Here is a 17,740-nt window from a genome sequence, read left to right on the forward strand (position 1 = left end):
ATAATTAATCATCCTGGTGAGCAATATCACTGTTGGTGCAGTTTTCTTAAAAGTGCATGGAGACAATAATAAAATAAGTGATGAGCACTCACTAATTACCTCCGCTAAGGAGGTTATTTTTTCCTTTAATTCATTTCGAATCTCTTCACTGAGAGAGGAGGAGATGAACCCATGCAAACATAAACACGCCTGCAGGAGAACGACAGCCGTGCCCTGCAGGCGGCTCTCCTGCACGCATGACGCTGGTACCTTCGCGGATGCGGGGCCGGACTTCACCCTGGTGCTCAGCTCGTCTTGGGCGACCTGGCCGCGGTGGTCTCTGTTGTAGAGCAGGCGGAGAGGCACCGTGTCTTCCTTCCCGGCCAACCTGTCCGCATCACGAAGAGCCTTCCACCTCGTCGAGGCGTCTCCTGCCCAGGGAGGAAAACACCGCTCTCGTTACCCGCACGTTGCAGAGGATGTTGCAACGGGAAAATATATATTTGGGAAAAAAAATCAGCAGAAACATGACTATCAGAAGCATCGATTGGTTCTGTTTGATAGAAAAAAACAACGTCAAAACATCTAAAGGCGACATGCGTTGATTTGGTGGAGATGACGGGGTACACGAGGGTGGAATAAAAACAATAAACACGGGCCTAACCTTCTTTATGTCTGGCAATATTTCAGGTTATATTTGATAAAAGGAGAAAGCACCAGTTACCGTTTAGCTCCGTAGGGCTGCTCGGCTGACCGACGCGCATCAATCCATAAAAACACAAAAGGGAAATCCAGCACCGCGGGCGCCTCGCCAGCACCATCGTCTCTGCCTTTTCCTTGTTATAAAACAATGCGGAATTCCAAGAACGGGCACTCGGGCTCCTGCCTTCGCTAGGGGAGCCTCAATCTTATGCTGGCTGTCTGGATAGCGCAGTCCTTGTGACGGGGGGCCATCGAGGTCCTCGCTCCTCTGAACGCCGAGCGCGTCTGAGCGCAGCGAGACCCCGCGGAGGATGCAGGGAGGAGAGTGAGAGAAAGAGAGCGAGGATGAGGAGGAGGAGGGGCAGGGAAATGGAGGGGAGGAGAGGGACACAGGGCGCCTCCTTCTACCGTATCAGTATCCATCGGATTACTGCAGAGACGCCTAATGCATAAATGCAAGCGGGCGGCGGAGACGGGGTGGAGAACCGCCGCGGGCCCGGCCTCACACCGACCAGGACCGACTCGGCAGCCGCCTGCTCCCTGACAAACAGCTGCGGGTGGGAAGAGACAATCGCATCATGAGTCGCATCATCATGTTAGCCAAAAGCATAGGAAATCACCTGACAAGAAATATGCGCGAGGATGCTAAATCCACCCCAGATGAGCAGAATCAGCATGCTGAAGAGGTTCCCAGGTCTGTTGGCCCAACATGGAGACACCTCTGAAGCCAAAGTTCAGTCTAGGACCATGCACAAAGGACACTTTCTTTGTTAACGGAGTTATAACCAGGCTGCCACACCAGGGCACAAAGAGGCCTTTAAGCTGTATTCTTGCTTTACAATTTGAGAGTTCCTGCATGCATAAAGTACTCAATCAATCAATCAATCAATCAATCAATCAATCAATCAATCAATCTTTATTTATATAGCGTCTGTTACAATCATAATTGTTTCTAGGCGCTTTCCAGAATCCCAGGGCCTGACCCCCAACAAGCAACAGTGGCAGGAAAACCTTCCCTTTAACAGGAAGAAACCTTGAGCAGGACCAGGGTCATGTAAGAGGACCCTCCTGCTGATGGGGGGGCTGGGTAGAGAGAGAGGAGAGGGGGGAGGACAGGTAGAGGATAGAATAGGTAGAACATAATATAACATAATACATTATATGAATTAAAACAAGCTGCCGGTAGAGTCGGGTTGAGTGGGTCAGCGGGGTCGGAGGTCAGTAGGTCAGGATACAGCTTATGAAGGTGGCGATACCTGTAGATAAATCCAGAAGGAAGGGGGAGGCAGAAAAACTACACATGAGAAAACATCACTAGTCTACTTGGCAAGGAGAGGAGAGGAGAGGAGAGGAGAGGAGAGGAGAGGAGAGGAGAGGACCATGACCCAGTGGGGTGACAGAGGCCTGTCAGGTGATCATGTTTATGGACCCCGGCAGCCTCGGCCTATAGCAGCATAACTAAGATGTTAACTTAATGATTAGACGACCCCCTAAGTATGATAATTTGTCTGTCTAGGATAGTAACTGGAAAGTAGAGATGGAGTCAGCCTCCCGTACCTGTACAGGGAGCTAGTTCCACAGCAGGGGGGCCTGGTAGCTAAATGCTCGGCCCCCCATTCTACCCCTAGAGACTCTGAGGACCACAAGTAGACCAGCATTCTGAGAGCAGAGCAGTCTGTTGGGCTGGTAAGGTATCACAAGTTCCTCCAGGTAGGATGGAGCTAGGCCTGAGTGTCATCAGCACAACAGGGTCATGTTCCCTCAGCTGAAGGTTCTACTGTCTCAGCTGAGGGTTCTGTTTGCTTTCTAATCAACCATCACTGGCTACACATCTGAATTATCACACAACTGTGTCACGGAGTGAGCCGTGCCACTTACGCACACACTTCATACGCACACACAAACATTTCATTTCCATTCTGTTCTGTCTTGGGTTACTCGGTTTAAGCATTTCACACACACCACTTTTTACCATAGCTCACCAGCAGGACATACTTCCTCGTTTGGGGAAACCGAAGGACTGGTCCATGATTGTATATATGGAGGGGTTTCGCGGGGTGCTACGGCACAATCTATTTTAGCGGGGGTGTTTTATTGGGGTAAATTGAACATGTATTTTACTGTGCACTGGGTGGTTGTTGGTGGTGGAAATTTGTTTTGGAAGTTTTACGCATATTTTGTATTTTCTTTTCGGTTGTAATTTTGAGTTTGTAAATGTATTAGTTAGCGTAATAATTTTGATAATTGGTTTCACCTGTGGGAGGGGCTACAGGTATAAAAGCCCTGTAGTAGGCCCAAGACAGGGCTTCTTGTTGGTTGTTGAGTTGGTTGGTCATTGTTTTGGAGGAAAAAGAAAATTGTTGGAAAAAGAGTTAAAGTGGTGGTGTGTAAGAGTGTGCAGGGTCTGTATGTATTGTATGGATTTAGCCTGGCATCTTCTGACGCCACTTTATTTTTGGTAAATAAAAAATTGCATTTTGGAGTAAAGAATCTCCCATTTCCCTCTGTCTCCTCCACCGCCGTTCATCCTTGCGACAACCTGATAAGAACCACATTCAGAATCCAGATCTGACACATTATGGAACCACTTGATCCTTGAAGTAAATATAGAATCTGGTAGTTTACTTTGAGTTTTATTGTTTCAACATCATAGATCCAAACATGGAATATAAACAATGATTATACTGTTAAAACTGATGAAGACAGGATGTGACGCTGTGGCGGTCAGGATGTAGAGGAGGAGGAGGAGGGCTTTGGGAGCTCTGGAATTGTTTACTTCATCTTTTTCCAGAACTTCCATCTCCAGAAGCATTTCTTCTTCTTCTTCTTTGATACTTGAAGCTGCAGAAAAGAGAGATTGTGTTTTAGATTTCACTGAACATCATCTGAAATCTTCTGGAAGAGGAACAAAGGCGAAAGCATCTCACCTCAAGTCGGAGGATTGCTTCAGAGAGCCTCTGGATCTCCTCTTTGTTCTTCTCCTCCTCGTGCTGCCTCAAACGTTGGCTCTCCAGGAACTTGTGCTGCAGCTCTTCGTTCATCTGTGCCCATTTCTGAGCTGTGCTGTCCCACCGCTGACAAACATCAGCCAGCATCTTGTTAAAGGTCTCCTCTTTAATCAAGAGCTGCTGCTTCATTGACTCTTCTAGTTCCATGACCTTCTCAGCATATTTCTGTTGCTCTTCATCAAGTAGCTTCTTAAACTTTTCTTCTTGTAAAAAGAGCTGCTGCCTCAAGGCCTCTTTCTTTTCATCAAAACTTTGTTTCTCTTCCTCCAGCTTCCCCTTAAATTCCTCCTCGATCCCAAGGAGCTTGTGCCTCAGACCTTCCTCCTGCTCCGTCAGCTCTCTGCTGCATCTCTCCTCTATCTCCTGCTGCTGAGTCTGGAGGGTTTCCTCCAGGGAAGCACATTTGAGGTTGCTCTCCTTCAGAGCAGCTTGTGTGCTGTTCAGCAGGGTCAGGGTCTCTACATGGGCCACAGTCCTCATCCTTCGCCTCTTCACTACCCTGCTGAGCTGCTCCTCCTTCTCTGCCAGGGCTTCTTTGAGCTGCTGGACCTCTTCCCTCCAAGTTTCCATTGATGAGTCCAGTTGTTCCTGCTCTGCCTTCAGCTGCTGGGTTCCTCTCTGTGCCATCGATGCGTCTGCTGGTCACCAGTGTGCTACAAGAGTGTTGAGCTCCTCAGGCTGTGCTGAAAGAGATAGAGCTGATGTGTTTGATCTGCCAGTTCTGATTTATCCTTTGATTCTTCAGTCTTCTGACATGAAAGAACAACTTTGACATCAATGACATAAAGGAGATCAAAGACAAAAAGTAAAGTTGGAGGGTTGGTAGAGCTGCTTATCTTTGGTCTCCCAGTTTGGCTTTCTCCTTTGATCTTTCAGGTCTTGACACTAAAGCCATAAAGGAGATAAAAGACAAACCAAAGACACACACGTATCTACAGTAACTGTGCTAATCATGGTAACTGCATGGGACGTCCATGTAGATATTCTTTAACAGCAAAAGTGAAGAAGAAACTCAAATCCGTGTTGCTTAAACCAAGATGATAATTTTCTGGACTCATTTTAATGTTCTGTTTAATTAAAATACAAATGCTAAAAATACAGAGGGTATATGTTCTTAGTGATAGGTGAAAATCAGGTGCTAAATGCTGCATCAGAGGTGGTTTATTATGAGTCTGGCTCTTCTGGATGGAAGCTTTCTTCACCTTGGTTTTCCTAAAAAAAAATACCAGAAAGCCAACATGGAGTTCGGGTCCCAAAACGACAACCGGCACATAAATTACTGTGAAGGGTTCCTGACTGAAGAGTCGATTCAAGCTGAATGTTCTCCCTCCTGCTATGCTGCAAACATTCAAGCGTCACTCATCTTTTACAGAAATGCTTTATTTAGACAAATAAAGCTGGTTTCTGCTCTACAACCCTTGGCTTCACTCAAACACACACATCTTCATTCAGATGTTTTCCTGGTTGCTTCCTGGCCCATCCTGCTAAGCTTCCCTCTCAATTCTCTGTTCCTGAGCATTGCTCTGTTTGAGATTCGGGGTGGATCGAGTCTCAGACTCCCGCTGTTTCTTCCTCTCTGCCTGTTTCTGCATCTGAAGCCAGATCAGCTGTGAACATCTCAGCAGGAGGTGCGTCCTGGGGCAGCTGGTGCTCATGTGGAGCAAATGTGCCTGCGTGATTTCTCATTTCTGCAGGATTCTTGATTCAGTATTGTCTCTCCCTCCATGCTGTCTTTACATTAGAACACAAAAGCACCCGTTATGTCTCCACCACTCGCTTTTATTATCCACAGACCTTCATGTTTCATCTTTAATCTCTTTCGTCTGTAAAAATTCACGGGCCTATACATTTTAATAAAATGTGAATTCTAAAAAAAACACAATTTCCTTGACCTCCTGCTAAGGCCACTGCAGTTAAGATCCCCTCTAACACAGTTAAATACTGCAGGTTTGAACTCATTTATCCAGTCCATGCCCTTTAAACCTTCGTTATCGGCATTAAATAATATCCGAGCTGCATGTTTCTAGCTGCCTTGCTATGATACGGCAGAAGGAAAAGGTTATCATCTAACACACTGACAAACGTGGAACATTCTGGCAACACTACTCAGATCCCTTCACATTCAATTTCCTTGTTTTAAGCCTTTAAAACCTTGAAATTCCACATCCATTCCATCACTTGATTCGAAAATCTCCCAAAGTTTCAGTTTGGAGTCATCGTTAGTGACGCTCGGCTTCACGCACACGTGTGACTCGAATTTCTGTCTTTTGCGTTTATAGACTCGGCTCTTTCTCTTTATTTTTCGGACCGGGGAGAAGGTTTGGGTAGGGATGCTCAATTCTTCCATTTTGGGAAGGTTTTTTCCAGCAAATTCCTCCGTTGTCTCTTGGTGATCCGTCCTAACATTAAACCCAGGAGGCAGTGTCGCCTCCATCTGTGGCTGAGAAGACTTTGGAGTATGAGAAGTGGGTGAATCCTGTCCACACATCTGTTTTAACCCAGAAGATTTGCTCCTGGATCCATCTGTGCCGGTGTCATCGCTCTTCTCTTCCTCCCCACCTCGGTTGGGAGCTGCAGCAGCAGGAAATGGGGCCATCTTTGAATCCTGTCCCACACACGGCCCTTCACTGCTGCTCCACTGATGCCTGTCAACAGTCTCTGCCAGGCAGAAATCTTCTTTATGTCTTTGTTTAGGCACAGAAGAAGCACCACACGATGACCTGGGAAAAGTGATAGTTGGTGGAGATAAACATACGTGGACTGAAATCCATTTAGCGATTTGTCATCTTTTCCTTCACTACCATTCCACTTGCTTTAAAACGCTGCTGAAGTTGAAGTGCATCCTTGAGATCACTTTGTCCAGCACAGCGTATTGGTCACCTTTGCAGAACGCCTGATGACAATCGCTCAGGAGATGCTGGGAGGGGGGAAATGGTTAATTATCTATTTTTGGCTGGCGACGTTTCTCATGATCTCACATGAAACTCACCCTCGTGACATTCTCATATTTGACCATACAGCACTCGCAGTAGCCCCCGCTTCTCTTCTTCTTTCGGCCATTCTGAGCTTTCCCTTCGCTGCCTGAGGCTTTCACTCCTCTGTTCACACGACAGACCGGAGGTTGCACAAATACGTCCAAAAACCAAACAGAAACATTTGCACCGATTGAAACTTCACCATATTAGAAATGCAACTTTTAATCTGCCCAAATCCCTCTGGGATGGTGTGAGCTTTTTCTAAACAATGGATTGACGATTCTCATTTCAAGCACCTACACTCAAACCAGAGACGCTCTATACCTGTGTGGGTACGGTCTTTCTCCGGGAGAATCCTTGTCATCGGCCAAGAAAGGACTGCAGGGCGGAAGGCCCCTCAGGTTAAACTGGGGCATGTTTGGCAGGGTGATGTAGATGGGTCGGTAGTGTCTGAGGAGAAGACGAAGGTTTCAGAGAGACCCAGTCGAAACGATGGCAGCAGGATCTCAGCCTGTCTCTCCGCTGTCTTACCTGCTGGAATCTTCCACCTTGACGAATGGTTTAGTGATCCGCCCCCCTGGGACAAACATCACTAATTAGAACAAAGGGGGAAACTGGACTGGCTAACAGCACCTATTACATGTACCTTTGCATTTCTGAAAGGGCTGCTTTGCTGCTAGCTCCACATTGACCTGTAAAATATTCAAGATCACAGAATCACAATAACCAGTAACACTTTTAAAATAACTGAAAAAGTCTTAAGTACTATGTAAACATACATTTGCCCTGTCAGCCACAGTGGCAGGATATTGGCTGCTAACACCCTTTTTCTTCTTCTGAATATACGCCCTTAAATCTGAAAGTGTAATCAGAAAAAAACAGGTCCTCATTTGTGGTGTATGATAAAGACGACTTAATCGCAGTTTCATATGGTACCTACCATCTACATAGATAATTTTGACACCCCACTCAAGAGCATTTGACAGGATCTTGCTTGTATGAACCCTCTCCTAAAAGAAATTTGCAGTAGAACACAAAAGATACGAGATAAATACAATTCCAAGATAAAAATGATTGGGGTTAAAATGACCTACCTGCTCGTTCACCACTCTATCCACCAAAGACTTCCCTCGACTTGCAACAAACTGCAAAACAGAAACTCATTAAATCAACTAGTTCACTCGATCTAATTAACATATCACTTCCTGCTGACCGGAGTACATCTGCGCTCTATAAAGGTACACTGACCGCATCCGTTGGGTTCAGAGATCTGCCTTTGACGTTATCTCCGTGGCTGCAGGGCTTGTGCGGGTTCGAGCCAGGATGGGGTGAACTCTGCCCTGAGTCGGGGCTGGGGACAGGACACGTCTGTCTGAGGCCATTCACATATCTAGCCTCCTTCTTATTGGAAACCAGATACTTAATATCCTTGCTAAAGAACTTTTCAACAGTCTGAGGAAACATGGAACAAGATTATTAGAGTGTGGCGATTTCCACTTTTCTAAAGTCATAAATATGGCCTAAAATGGAAATTTGTCTCACCCCTCCCAGTTCTTTTATATCCCTCTCCAATGACTCAGTTGACGCGTTTGATGGCAGATCCAGGTAAAAGATCTTCCCAATTAACAGCTTAATATGAGAGGAACCCAGTGGTGATGGCTTCGCTTGACTCGCTGCTGCTGCTGCTGTCTTGGAACCAGAACTGATGTGTTTACCTTCAAATCAAGCCATTACAGTCGCACAATGTGAAGTTTTGTTACATGCAAAACTCAGATGAAATGGCTGAATGAATCAATCAATAAGATGAAATGGGATTTCCATAATGATAATAGGGTTAACGCCACAATCATGGATGCACTGTAACTTGCTGTACTAATATGAGAAGAATTGAAGTTACCCTGACAGTTTCTTCCCGTCCGTCTGTAGGTTCTTTTGGTCTTCATGATGTTCTCTGTCAATACAACAATGTTTTGTTGACCTTTTGTGTTTTGTAAACATTCCACCGGGGTCGTTTTAGGGGCCCTGTTATTTACCATTACAAAAGGAAACTAAACTAAATGAAACCTCTACAAGACTGAGGGATATAGAAGATATAGACAACTCTTTTTCCTACCGTTTGTTTAGTCTCCCCTAACGGGAGCGAACTTCGCTACTCGGTGGCATTTTCATACCACGTTCCACCATTCCGTTAACTCCAGTCAAACAGGAATACCACGTCCTTGCGACTTAAAATTTTAAAATAAAAAGGCCTAAAAATATGTTATGTAGTAAACTCTTAGTTACATGTCCGTATATCCACATTTCCCGCTTTAAAGCCTAACCGACGTTGCCATGTTTTATTTTTTTACGGACTTTCGGTAATTAACTTAAAGGTAACCTACCCGACACCGTTTATATTCTAAACGACCCAGTTTATTTTAATGATAAAGAGTGCACTTTCCACTACAATTACCGCCGTCCTGTTATTTTCATAGGCTTACTAAAATTTGATTAGTTTTGGGTAAAGCCTTCAAACCTGGCATCCCGGAAATACGTAAATTTGCATTGTGGTGCCAATCTGATGTTTCGAAACATTTTAAAACCTAACACAAATACAGATTAAATATTTTTGAACGGTCGTTTAAAATCAATATGTACATAGTCACTTTAATATAATATAAATTCAACCGATATTTTATTAAATTTAAAATAACGAATGTTCTTGGTTGAAATAGCTTTTGTAAGAGTCAATATTCGGTATCACGTGATACTTCAACGCTATGTTGAGGTTATACATTCCCATGCGTGATGTAGCTTATACACGTGCTGAAACATCATATTAAAACAAATACAGTATCTGCATTTTTTAAATATCAAGGTTATAATGAAGAGAAGTACGTGTGTTGGAACAGCTTGTTGACGCCGTGGCTGCTTGGCAGAGGTAAGAAGTTAGCTAACCAGTTGGTCTCGTAAATTAAAGTTACGACACCTTGTATAATAGTGTCATGGCGTGCTACGCAAGGCAGCTTCTCCGTTTTTGTACACACGATCACTGATATGTAACAAAATGTATAGTTGGTGATTCTATCGTTGTGTTTTAGGGAGGAACTATGAACGGTCAAAGTCCGGCTTCTTTAACTGGTAATGGCATTACACCAGTCCAACAGATGGTGTCGTCCTGCTCCGGAGCCTTTATCACATCGTTGTTTGGTGAGATATTTGACTTAATTTGATTTAACTGTGCATTTTATACATTTGAACAAACAGGTCATACTGCATATTCATCGGATCTACTTATTTATTTAGGTAGAAACACTTCTATAATTTATTTTCAAATGTTTGTTTAGTAAGGATTATTAAGGTTGTTTTATGACTGCCGTGGCTATAAGAACGTCCTTGGATGCTGGTAGGTACCTGGTTTTTGTCTAAAATTCCATGTTTTGCGTCTGCAGATGACACAATGCATTTGCCCTTACGTAGGGTCTCTTAGTGTTTGTGCACAGGACATTATTTTGCTCAGAGGCTGAAAAGCTTTTTGCCTTTTTCCAGTCACACCTCTGGATGTTGTGAAGATCAGGCTCCAGGCACAGAAAAATCCTTTCCCAAAAGGTATGTTGACCATACATTGATTGAGCTGCTGCTGCTTCTGCAGATACAAGAAAAGCAATATGACCACATCCCATTTAAAAAAAAATATCTTTCAGGGAAATGTTTCGTCTATTGTAATGGGCTCATGGATCACATATGCGTGTGTGAAAATGGCAATTCTAAGGCCTGGTACAAGGCACCGGGTCACTTCAGTGGCACGCTGGTAAACTGCTCACATACCATTTGTATTACAGTATATAAAAACATTAATAGATCCGCACAATCGTGTTGTAATAGTCAAACTGTTTATAAACTGTAAACAACAGAACCTAAGCTGATCCACATGTCTACAGGATGCCTTTGTAAAAATAGTGCGTCACGAAGGAGTACAAGCATTATGGAGCGGTCTACCTCCAACCCTGTGAGTGTAAAATCATTTGTCCCTTTTACTTTGGTGTAAAGAAGAAAAACTGGAGAACTGTTTGTGTTTGCACGTGCGAACACGATGGAAATTCTTTCAGCTCATAGCTGCTGCACTCAGGAGGAGTAGATTTGCTTAAGTTGCCAATTAGCAGCAAACCACCTATGGTTTTCTTAATGGCTGATTATCAATAATTTATTCGCAATAAGTGAGATATTAATATTAGAGTAGACTTTACTTAAATAAATCACAACCCCTAAATTTACCGGTCTGGTATTTTTGACTGTTTTCCTTTCTACTACAGTACTTGATACAGCTTGATTGAATTTTCTCTCGTGTTCTGCAGTGTGATGGCAGTTCCAGCCACAGTCATCTATTTCACGTGCTACGATCAGTTGCACTCATTGCTGAGGGTCAGGATGGGTGACTATGCAGACAACGCTCCCCCATTGGCCGGAGCTCTTGCCAGAGGTGAGCACCAACGTTGGGTGTCCAGCAATCAAAAGGATTGTACAGTTACAGATGATGATTAAAACCTTATCCTTCTGCCTTGGAGGAACAAGTGTCTTCGGATTGTGCACATAGTTTCCTGTTGTGTGTGTTTCAGCGGGGTCGGCGACAGTCATCAGCCCTCTGGAGCTGATCCGGACAAAGCTGCAGGCTGAGAAACAGTCGTACAGCCAGGTGACACACTGCATCCGCGCCGCCGTGCAGACAGAGGGCTGGCGTTCTCTGTGGCGCGGCTTTGGGCCGACGCTGTTGCGAGACGTGCCCTTCTCAGCTATGTACTGGTACAACTACGAGAAGGGCAAGATCTGGCTGTGTGAGCGCTATAACACAAGAGAGCCCACATTTGCCATTACCTTCACATCAGGAGCAGTTTCCGGCTCCGTAAGTGCATCTGCGCAGCTTTGAGAGCAAAGCTGCTAATGCAGATTGATTTTAGGTACATATGTGTCTAAAGCACAACTCGCGACGTCATAAAATGAATCTGTATTTCTCCTTTATTTTCAGATTGCATCAATTGTTACATTACCATTCGATGTTGTCAAAACAAGACGGCAGGTGGAACTGGGAGAAGGGGATGCAAAGAAATGTAACCATGAGCGACTCCTTTGGGTTTAGAATTGTTTTTTAAGACTGGTTTGGCACTGCACCGTTGTCATGACATTACCAGAAAACACTGTTTGATTTTTGTTCCCAGTATCTGGCCAGGTTTCCAGCTCCACCATAAGTGTGATGCGCAGGATTCTGACGCAGGACGGCATCGGCGCCCTGTTTGCAGGTAGGAATTGTGGGTATTGTAGGCGGACCAGCAGCTCACCTCCAAATGCTAACTCCTCCTTTCTGCTGTGTTTTTACCAGGCTTTCTGCCCAGGCTGATCAAAGTGGCTCCAGCCTGTGCGATCATGATCAGCAGTTACGAGTTCGGGAAGGCTTTCTTCCGAAAATACAACCAGGAAAGGGAGCTCAGGCCTCTGCACACCAGCAGCAGCTGAGGGTTCCTCTCGTGTGTTCCTGTCCTAAGCATACCAAATGAAACTGCTGCACGACTCGGCGGATGGTGCCAAATTTAGAGCTCTAATCACAGCTAATCAAAGCAGCTATTAAAACATTATTTATGAACATTTATGGTTTTATCTCCAAAAGATAAAAAAAAAAGCTCAATGCAATCATTTGCACATTACCATTTTAGTAACAGGCTCTTGGGTTCCCCTTCTTGTCCCGGTGCCACTTGAATTGTGCGTCATGAGCCTGAAGTGTGTCAGTTTGAAAGAAAAAGCTATTTATTCCCCTGTGTGGGTTGAGGTCAGAACATTCCTGGTACTTTAGCGCTTCCAGTCCACTTCACCTGCCGCCGTGTAGACTGGAAAGACACTAAGAAAGTGACCTGTGAGGTTGACCTTTCAACATCTTTTCAAGACCTTTTCAAGTCCTCTGGAAATATCAGTTTCACTGGCTTCATATGTGATTCGCCTCCACGAATGTTCAGCATCTACAATAAAAGTCTCAAAGTCTCACTGTTTTCAGCAAGTGGAAGTTTATTTCCAACAAAGGATTTAAGGGCAAACAAATATAAACATCTGATGTACGTTTGTAAAAGGTAACTGTTGATTATGGTTTCAATACTGCGGCTCTATGCTGATTTAGTGTACTGCATTAATACATTTAAAGGGGAGAACAGCAAGAGTCGCTCTGGAACTGCTGAACTTCAAACTGGAGGCTGGACGTTAAAGTGTTCTTTACCTGAGAACAAAATGGTGATTCAGTAAAAACCACAACGGGGCGGCAGCGCTGACGGCACACGCATTAAAAAAGGACTCGATAGCAGGAAATGAATGACAAATGAGATTAAAAACTGCCGTTTTTAGAAAAAAAGAAAACAATCAGAGACGAAGTGAAAACGTACAGTGTTTACACCGATGAGGTCCCAGCCAGTCATCACGCGATCTGATCACAGCCGCTGAAAACTGTCGAAGGGCCCTATGACGGCGTCAGGCCGGGGCTGCTGATCTCTGTTGCAGGACTGGCCAGACACTCGTTAGACCTCAGGCAGGCCAGAGACTTGTAGCTGGTGACGGAGGTCGGGGAGCCGCACAGGCCTCTCAAAGACGGCGTCTCTTCTTTACCTGAATGGAGCAGCGCGACGTGATTCAGACTCTTCCTGTGCTACGGTCATTACGAGGCTGGCAGAGACGTACCCTGGTGGGTCCAGTGTGCCACGGCCGGCCTCAGATCTGGACTCAGCATGCGCGAGCGCTCCAGGGAGGGCCGGGAGAGGCCCAGGTCCACTGAGGCCTGCCCCAGACTCTGGAGGCTCTTCCTGCTAGGACAAAGAATCTGTCAAACACATGCTGATTTTGAGACTTAACAACTCTGAAATCCTGCCATGACACGAATTACTTTGATCTCACACATATTACATATAGTCATTCTAATGATCAACTCTATTAAGGGCATTATTGGCATCTCAGCTACACACTCCTCCCACTGTCCTTCTGCGTTCTTCCTGTACAGCAGCGTGTCCAAGGCAACCGCATTAGCATCCAGGGCAACGGGAGATGGCCACTGATTGGTCAGGTGGGCAGTCAGCTCTTGTCTGGAGCGCAAATCATTGTTCTTCAGCACTGTGCTAAAAAGAGACAGCGTAGCAGGGTTGATTAAAAACATGCGAGCAGGGACACTGAATGATCACTGCAATGAATGAAAACTCTGAATAAAATAATGTGGCAACTTTTTGTGTGAAATAATCAAATAAAGATGAAATAAAAACCAGTAGCTCCATCTGTATTCACACATTTCCTGGCAGTGTCTGAGCTGCATTTGTAGAGTGGGATGAGTCTCCAGTGATTGATCACGCTGGCTTGAGATTTGCAGAGGTTTTGGGTTTTTTTTGTCAGGCCTCACAAACAACACTGATTTAATTGTCAAGCCATTTTTTTCTTAGTCCTTCGTATTTGGAGCACAAGATGCAATTACTGTTCCCGCTCTGAACCTCAAAGTTCAAGATACCACAATCCCACAAACACTCTTGCCTCCTTGTACTTCTATCTTTGTGAGGACTTTCATAGGCATAATGTATTTGATGACCAGCCAAAATGTCCTCACTTCCCCAAAATGTCTAGTAGAATTGGGATTTTGGTTGGTAGCAAGTACAAGAACAGAACATACACACAAACGCTCAAACACACGCAGTTGAGCTCACAGTTGGTCCTGTAGTTCCAGTATGATGAACTCCAGCTGCTCCTTCTCCAGTGTGTGTGTGAGGTGTGTGTCCGTCAGGCTCTGCTGAAGACTTTTGTTCTTCGACATGGCCTCTGACAACTGGGCCTCTCGCAGGCGGACCAGCTCTTCCAGGTAACCCTGAGACACAAGTGAGAGGTAACGCGCTCTTTCTCCGTCTGTTTGCTGTCTGCCATGAAAAACACTGTAAGGATCCATCACCAGAGCAAATGGATTAACCGAGGGGGGGGGCACCAGATGTGGCCAACGAGGGATGGAAACGCTGTGTTTGTTTGAGGTAAAGTAAAACCACACACACATACACAGACGGTCTACCTTCTGCTCCAGAGCCATGCGGTACTTCTGCTCAAAGCGTTTGCACTTGCTGACCAGGTTGCTCTGCTCGGTGAAGATGGAGGCGGCGGTGGCCATCTTGTCTGGGGTGCTGCTCTCGCTGCCGCTGCTGCCCATCGTCCTCATCTCCTCCTCGTCGCTGCTGATACTGTCGCCGCTACACGGGGAGCCAGAGCGCATCTCATATCAGGGAAAGCCTCCATTCCTGCCCTTTGTAAGCTGTTCTGAGGAGCTGCTGCAGCTTTATTACAAAGCAAATCTGTGGCCCACACCTGTGACAGAGACTACAGAATGGCAACGATCGATTCTGTGGAGGGTGGATCAATACCTCTGAATGAACTTCAGGTACGGTGTGAAGTCGATGATGGCGGGCGAAGCTCCATCCACGCCCTCGCCCTTCAGACAGAAGCTGAAGATTGGAAAAGTCAGGCTAACTGCATCCAATCCATCTGTTCACAGCTCATCTCCACCTCACGCACACGCAGCTGTGGCATATCAAACAGCAGAATTTAATCAGAACCTGAAGTCAATGGTGTTGAGTCCGATGAGCGTGTCGGCCAACAGCCCCGCCTCCTCTCCCAGCATGATCGCTCCATCGTCGTAAAACCGCCTACCGTCAGAGACACACGCGTTAATATCAACTCAACAGCTTGAAGACAAGTCCTCTGACTGGAATTTGCAGTTTAGGTGGGTGCAACCACAAAGAGATTTAAAGGGCAACTGCATGTGTGTGTGTGTGTGTGTGTGTGTGTGTGTGGTGTGTGTGTGTGTGTGTGTGTGTGGACATGAGACCTGGTGGTTCTGAGGTCCCTCAGCGCAGAAGAAATGTACTCTGATAATCTTTTCTCCATCAGGGCCACTCTGATCCAAGCCCGGCCCTGCGGGGAGACGTGGCAGCGACACAGAGCCGTTACTGGAACATTAGCTTTTTTAAAGAGAGTCACAGCGTCCAAGATGACAATATGTGATTCTGATGAACCAGCTTTAGCCAGCATGCTAACGCTAAGAATGCTAATGCTGATGCTCATGTTTTGCCCCCACAGTTTTTGATTTTTTTCACCTATTGCCCAATATGAATTATCAGAGAAATATATTCAATCCTAGATTATATTTTACTCCTTTTTTCTCATGTTTCAGTCTGTTTTTTGTGTCAAATGGGAGCTTCTTTTTCAGACGTGTTGTTCACACATTGCTGGGCACTATTAGACTGACCAGAGGCACATTTCATACACCATGTTTGACAATGTTCCTTTTGTTCCTCCTGCCATAATAAGAAGAATTACTACAAATGTCTGAATGCGCCTGATGTGAGCTGTGGATCAGAAACCGTTTGGAGTGAGAAACGGCTGAATTTCAAATCGTTACTGAGTCTATATGTATTTCCTGTCTCAAGTGTTTAGACAGGAGCAGAGATTGTTTCCATCTCACTTTGGCCTTGGATGACCGCACGTTCTCCATGCTCTCAATGCTTCGGATGCAGTTGTGAGGAACTTTGCTGCAGGCGGTTCTGACATAATCCCAGAAACTTCGTGGACTCTCATAGCCGAACCAACTGGTCTGACCTACAACAAAAACCCAACCAAATGAAGTGGAGAGAATTCTATCTTGCAGGAATACCGACCCGAATGGATAGCTGCACACCTTGCTATTTATTTATCTTTTTACCTTTGAGTCTGTGACTGAGGATGTGCTCCAGAATGGATGCAAAGTTCACGAATTCGGAAGAGGAGTCATCCACGGTCTCTGTGCAGGACCGGTCCAGCAGAGTCTTGACTGAAAACCTGAAGACAAGAGAGGACAGATGGAGTAATCCTCACTCATAATCCGGTCTCTTCACCAGTCTGATTCTTGGACGAATGAGGTGCAAACCACAATACTTCTCCATCAAATTCATTTAAAAAAAGAGGGAAAATAAACCCTCAAACAGGTGTCATTACTATTATTTTACTTTAATCATTTCTCACTTTAATTTAGCTGCAAAAATTAACTCTGAGGATGGAATGAGATTAAATCGCCTTTGATAAATTCATTTGTAATGCTGCTCATTATGTTCCATCTGATTGGAGCCACATGCACAGGAAAGTGATTAAATGGCGCGCACACGTGTGTGCGTGTGTTTGTGTGTGTGTGTGTGCGCTTGTGTAAAAAGCAATCAACCGCTCATTTTCATTTTACCAGCATTTGCAGCTGGAGATAAAATATACTTACCGTGTCAAATAGAAACTGGAAGTTAATTGCATAAAGTAAATATCCCAATCAGACCTCTCACTACCATAGGCTAACCTAATTAGCAACAGACTCCCTCCTACTACACACAAAAGCTCATCTGTCACCTGGATCACATGCCACTGAAATAACAGAAGGAAAAGGAGCTGTTTGCTCTTTTATTTCTATTAATTTAGCCAAATTCCGCACACAGATCTTTGCTAAGTGCGGTTAAATTCGAGCTTGAATCGAAGAAAAATACAAATGTCAAACAGAACTACTGCGTGATCTCATCAAAAAAAAGGTCAAATAATACAAATCTGCTTTGCATGGCTGCTGAAAATTGTTGGACCGTTTTCCATCACTGAGTAATAATTATGAGGGGGGGGTAATAAAAGCCGAAATGGAGGCTGGAGGAGAGTGGTGTTGGTGTGAAATGAAAGGTATGATCAAATAAATAAATACGGACAGCAAACCCACCTAGACACAGGTATTTCCCTAATTCTCCTTCAGATTCCCCCCATAAATGTAATGTATTATTTAAGCCGGCACAGACCACCATCATTAGAGAGCGCTGGTTCCTCCTCCGCTCCTTCCAGAATTCAGCTCTCACCTGCACACCGTCAGCAGGTTCCTTCTTTCCACCGCGGCGCTCCTTCCTGGTCCCCGCTTGCGGATGGGATGCGTCCCCATGCCCGGCGATGCCATCCGTGCTTGGTCGCCTGTCCTTGTGTTCTGCAGCAGGGCAGGACCAGCCGCCTCCGTCACCCCGGAGGAACCATAGACAGTGTCGAATGATGGGCGGG

General features: G+C 45.2%; 5 protein-coding genes across 13 annotated transcripts in view; 1 reads left to right on the plus strand and 4 right to left on the minus strand.

Moving 5' to 3' along the window:
- The window catches only part of adam22 (ADAM metallopeptidase domain 22), a 32,213-nt gene extending 31,126 nt beyond the window's left edge, over nucleotides 1-1,087 (minus strand). Inside the window, exons 1-2 of one of the 3 annotated variants that reach the window (XM_057044285.1) lie at nucleotides 704-1,087; nucleotides 250-410 (exon numbers count right to left, since the gene is read on the minus strand). In XM_057044285.1, the coding sequence (XP_056900265.1) occupies nucleotides 250-410; nucleotides 704-800 (258 nt within the window). In that variant the 5' untranslated portion in view covers nucleotides 801-1,087. The remainder of the gene's footprint in view (nucleotides 1-249; nucleotides 411-703) is intronic. The other 2 variants (XM_057044286.1, XM_057044287.1) reach the window with 2 other exon arrangements.
- Nucleotides 1,088-3,304: 2,217 nt separating this feature from the next.
- On the minus strand, nucleotides 3,305-5,298 carry LOC130532343 (GRB10-interacting GYF protein 2-like). Its single transcript, XM_057044939.1, has 2 exons — nucleotides 3,609-5,298; nucleotides 3,305-3,522 (listed from the first exon to the last, which is right to left on the minus strand). Exons 1-2 carry the CDS (start codon nucleotides 4,314-4,316, stop codon nucleotides 3,454-3,456), a joined length of 777 nt encoding a protein of 258 aa, XP_056900919.1. The 5' UTR covers nucleotides 4,317-5,298; the 3' UTR covers nucleotides 3,305-3,453.
- A 149-nt stretch (nucleotides 5,299-5,447) lies between these two features.
- Nucleotides 5,448-9,180, minus strand: dbf4 (DBF4 zinc finger). 2 transcript variants are annotated; one of them, XM_057044930.1, is made up of 13 exons: nucleotides 8,778-9,180; nucleotides 8,562-8,615; nucleotides 8,207-8,379; nucleotides 7,913-8,116; nucleotides 7,759-7,809; nucleotides 7,605-7,674; nucleotides 7,444-7,520; nucleotides 7,311-7,356; nucleotides 7,196-7,241; nucleotides 6,989-7,114; nucleotides 6,679-6,787; nucleotides 6,503-6,606; nucleotides 5,448-6,409 (listed from the first exon to the last, which is right to left on the minus strand). In XM_057044930.1, the coding sequence occupies exons 2-13, from the start codon at nucleotides 8,605-8,607 to the stop codon at nucleotides 5,812-5,814; spliced, it is 1,650 nt and encodes a 549-aa protein (XP_056900910.1). In that variant the 5' UTR covers nucleotides 8,608-8,615; nucleotides 8,778-9,180; the 3' UTR covers nucleotides 5,448-5,811. The 2 variants fall into 2 exon arrangements, with proteins under 2 accessions (XP_056900910.1, XP_056900909.1); XM_057044929.1 differs by having other exon boundaries at nucleotides 6,491-6,606; nucleotides 8,778-9,178.
- Nucleotides 9,181-9,399: 219 nt separating this feature from the next.
- slc25a40 (solute carrier family 25 member 40) lies at nucleotides 9,400-12,673 on the plus strand. The gene is made up of 10 exons (XM_057044938.1): nucleotides 9,400-9,584; nucleotides 9,745-9,853; nucleotides 10,193-10,252; nucleotides 10,348-10,454; nucleotides 10,585-10,652; nucleotides 10,999-11,123; nucleotides 11,260-11,543; nucleotides 11,667-11,748; nucleotides 11,857-11,937; nucleotides 12,018-12,673. The coding sequence occupies exons 2-10, from the start codon at nucleotides 9,754-9,756 to the stop codon at nucleotides 12,149-12,151; spliced, it is 1,041 nt and encodes a 346-aa protein (XP_056900918.1). The 5' UTR covers nucleotides 9,400-9,584; nucleotides 9,745-9,753; the 3' UTR covers nucleotides 12,152-12,673.
- A 1-nt stretch (nucleotide 12,674) lies between these two features.
- On the minus strand, nucleotides 12,675-17,730 carry rundc3b (RUN domain containing 3b). Of its 6 annotated transcripts, none has more exons than XM_057044935.1 (12): nucleotides 17,548-17,730; nucleotides 16,395-16,510; nucleotides 16,158-16,291; nucleotides 15,522-15,607; nucleotides 15,250-15,339; nucleotides 15,058-15,138; nucleotides 14,712-14,886; nucleotides 14,359-14,516; nucleotides 13,636-13,785; nucleotides 13,365-13,479; nucleotides 13,063-13,283; nucleotides 12,675-12,899 (listed from the first exon to the last, which is right to left on the minus strand). In XM_057044935.1, the coding sequence occupies exons 1-11, from the start codon at nucleotides 17,640-17,642 to the stop codon at nucleotides 13,137-13,139; spliced, it is 1,347 nt and encodes a 448-aa protein (XP_056900915.1). In that variant the 5' UTR covers nucleotides 17,643-17,730; the 3' UTR covers nucleotides 12,675-12,899; nucleotides 13,063-13,136. The 6 variants fall into 6 exon arrangements, with proteins under 6 accessions (XP_056900915.1, XP_056900917.1, XP_056900914.1 ...); XM_057044937.1 differs by having other exon boundaries at nucleotides 13,365-13,476; nucleotides 17,548-17,729; XM_057044934.1 differs by having other exon boundaries at nucleotides 13,063-13,273; nucleotides 13,355-13,479; nucleotides 17,548-17,729.
- Between the last annotated feature and the right edge of the window lie 10 nt (nucleotides 17,731-17,740).

The sequence above is a fragment of the Takifugu flavidus genome, chromosome 10 (genome assembly GCF_003711565.1).
Source record: "Takifugu flavidus isolate HTHZ2018 chromosome 10, ASM371156v2, whole genome shotgun sequence".
Classification (NCBI taxonomy): Eukaryota; Metazoa; Chordata; class Actinopteri; order Tetraodontiformes; family Tetraodontidae; genus Takifugu; species Takifugu flavidus.